The sequence below is a fragment of the Dipodomys ordii genome, unplaced genomic scaffold, assembly GCF_000151885.1.
Source record: "Dipodomys ordii isolate 6190 unplaced genomic scaffold, Dord_2.0 Scaffold1000035546, whole genome shotgun sequence".
Lineage (NCBI taxonomy): Eukaryota > Metazoa > Chordata > Mammalia > Rodentia > Heteromyidae > Dipodomys > Dipodomys ordii.
In genome coordinates, this window is record NW_012319163.1 from 1 (window position 1) to 1,803 (window position 1,803).

At 74.9% G+C, this 1,803-nt stretch overlaps 1 protein-coding gene across 1 annotated transcript; it reads right to left on the reverse strand.

The window, feature by feature from the left end:
• Nucleotides 1–156: 156 nt before the first annotated feature.
• On the reverse strand, nucleotides 157–746 carry LOC106002969 (carbohydrate sulfotransferase 13-like; the record flags this gene model as incomplete). The annotated part of the gene is made up of 1 exon (XM_013037711.1): nucleotides 157–746. A coding segment is annotated over one exon (590 nt), but the record flags the coding sequence as incomplete, so codon positions are not given.
• Between the last annotated feature and the right edge of the window lie 1,057 nt (nucleotides 747–1,803).

Below are 1,803 nucleotides of genomic sequence, written 5' to 3' on the forward strand. Positions count from 1 at the left end.
TCTCCTGAAGGGCTCATCAAGGTTTTGTGAGGTTCAACAGTTGGCCGAGGTACTCGTCGAAGTAACAAATCTGGCCGTGTGCCAGCGCCTGCGGGCTGCCGAGTCCCGGCTGCAGGGGCCTCCGCGACGCGCGTTCTGTATATGTAATCGGAAGGCCTAGATGCATCGTCGCGCGAACTTTCTGAAGTAGGCGGAGAGCAGGCGCTGGAAGGGGTCGTGCACGTACAGGAAGGTCAGGTAGTTAAGCAGGCGCCGGTGGATATTAGAGGGGCGGAAGTCAGCCAGCGAGGGCAGGCGGCCCGGCGCGTGCGCCTCGCGCGCGGGGATGGCGCGGGGGTCGTCGCGGGTGTCCCCGTGGGCGCGGGCCCGCAGCGCCAGCAGCACGCGCTTCCAGTTGGTGCAGGCCACCTTGGGCACGTAGCAGTACAGCAGCCCGTGTGCGTCGTCCACCAGCACGTGCCGCAGCTCCTCGGGGCGCAGCGCGCGCGGCCGGCGCGAGTGGCGGCTGCAGGCCTGGCGCAGCAGGTCGCGCCGCTGCCGGTGCACCTCGGCCAGCGCGGAGCGCGGGGCCTGCGGACGACAGCGGGCGGGGAGGGGGCGTGAGCGGCGCGGGGCCTGCGGACCACAGCGGGGAGGGGGCGTGAGCGGCGCGGGGCCTGCGGAGGACAGCGGGCGGGGAGGGGGCGTGAGCGGCGCGGGGCCTGCGGACCACAGCGGGCGGGGAGGGGGCGTGAGCGGCGCGGGGCCTGCGGACCACAGCGGGGGGGGGGCGTGAGCGGCGCGGGGCCTGCGGACCACAGCGGGGGGGGGCGTGAGCGGCGCGGGGCCTGCGGACCACAGGGGGGGGCGGGGCGTGAGCGGCGCGGGGTGCTGCGGAGGACAGCTGTGGGGGGCCCACTTCCCCCGCCGCCACCCGCATCCGAACCCCAGAACCGCCGCCAGCCGCCGCGTGCTTGGGGACTCAGGGTCTGCGCTGGACTCGGACTTGGGGAAATGGCGACTGTGCTGAGGGCCGCGGTGCCAGCGCCCAGCAAGGGCGCTGCCGGGCAGGCTGGCCCGGGCCTCGCAAGTACGACTGGCCGGCCCTGCTGGTTCCTTTGGGCTGTGCCTCACCTTTCCCCCCAAATTATAGTTGGTGGTGGGAATCCGGCCCTCCCCTGGGCGGGGTGTCCTCCCCTGGCCGGGGTGTCCTCCCCTGGGCGGGGTGTCCTCCCCTGGCCGGGGTGTCCTCCCCTTGGCGGGGTGTCCTCCCCTGGGCGGGGTGCCCTCCCCTGGGCGGGGTGTCCCCTCCTGGCTGGGGTGTTCTCCCCTGGGCGGGGTGTCCTCCCCTGGCTGGGGTGTCCTCCCCTGGGGGTGCCCTCCCCTGGGCGGGGTGTCCTCCCCTGGGGGTGTCCTCCCCTGGGTGGGGTGTCCTCCCCTGGGGGTGTCCTCCCCTGGGCGGGGTGTCCTCCCCTGGGCGGGGTAGCCTCCCCTGGGCGGGGTGTCCTCCCCTGGGGGTGTCCTCCCCTGGGCGGGGTGTCCTCCCCTGGGCAGGGTGCCCTCCCCTGGGCGGGGTGCCCTCCCCTGGCTGGGGTGCCCTCCCCTGGGCGGGGTGTCCTCCCCTGGGTGGGGTGCCCTCCCCTGGCTGGGGTGTCCTCCCCTGGGCGGGGTGCCCTCCCCTGGGCGGGGTGTCCTCCCCTGGCTGGGGTGCCCTCCCCTGGGGGTGTCCTCCCCTGGGCGGGGTGCCCTCCCCTGGCTGGGGTGTCCTCCCCTGGGTGGGGTGTCCTCCCCTGGGCGTGGTGTCCTCCCCTGGGTGGAGTGTCC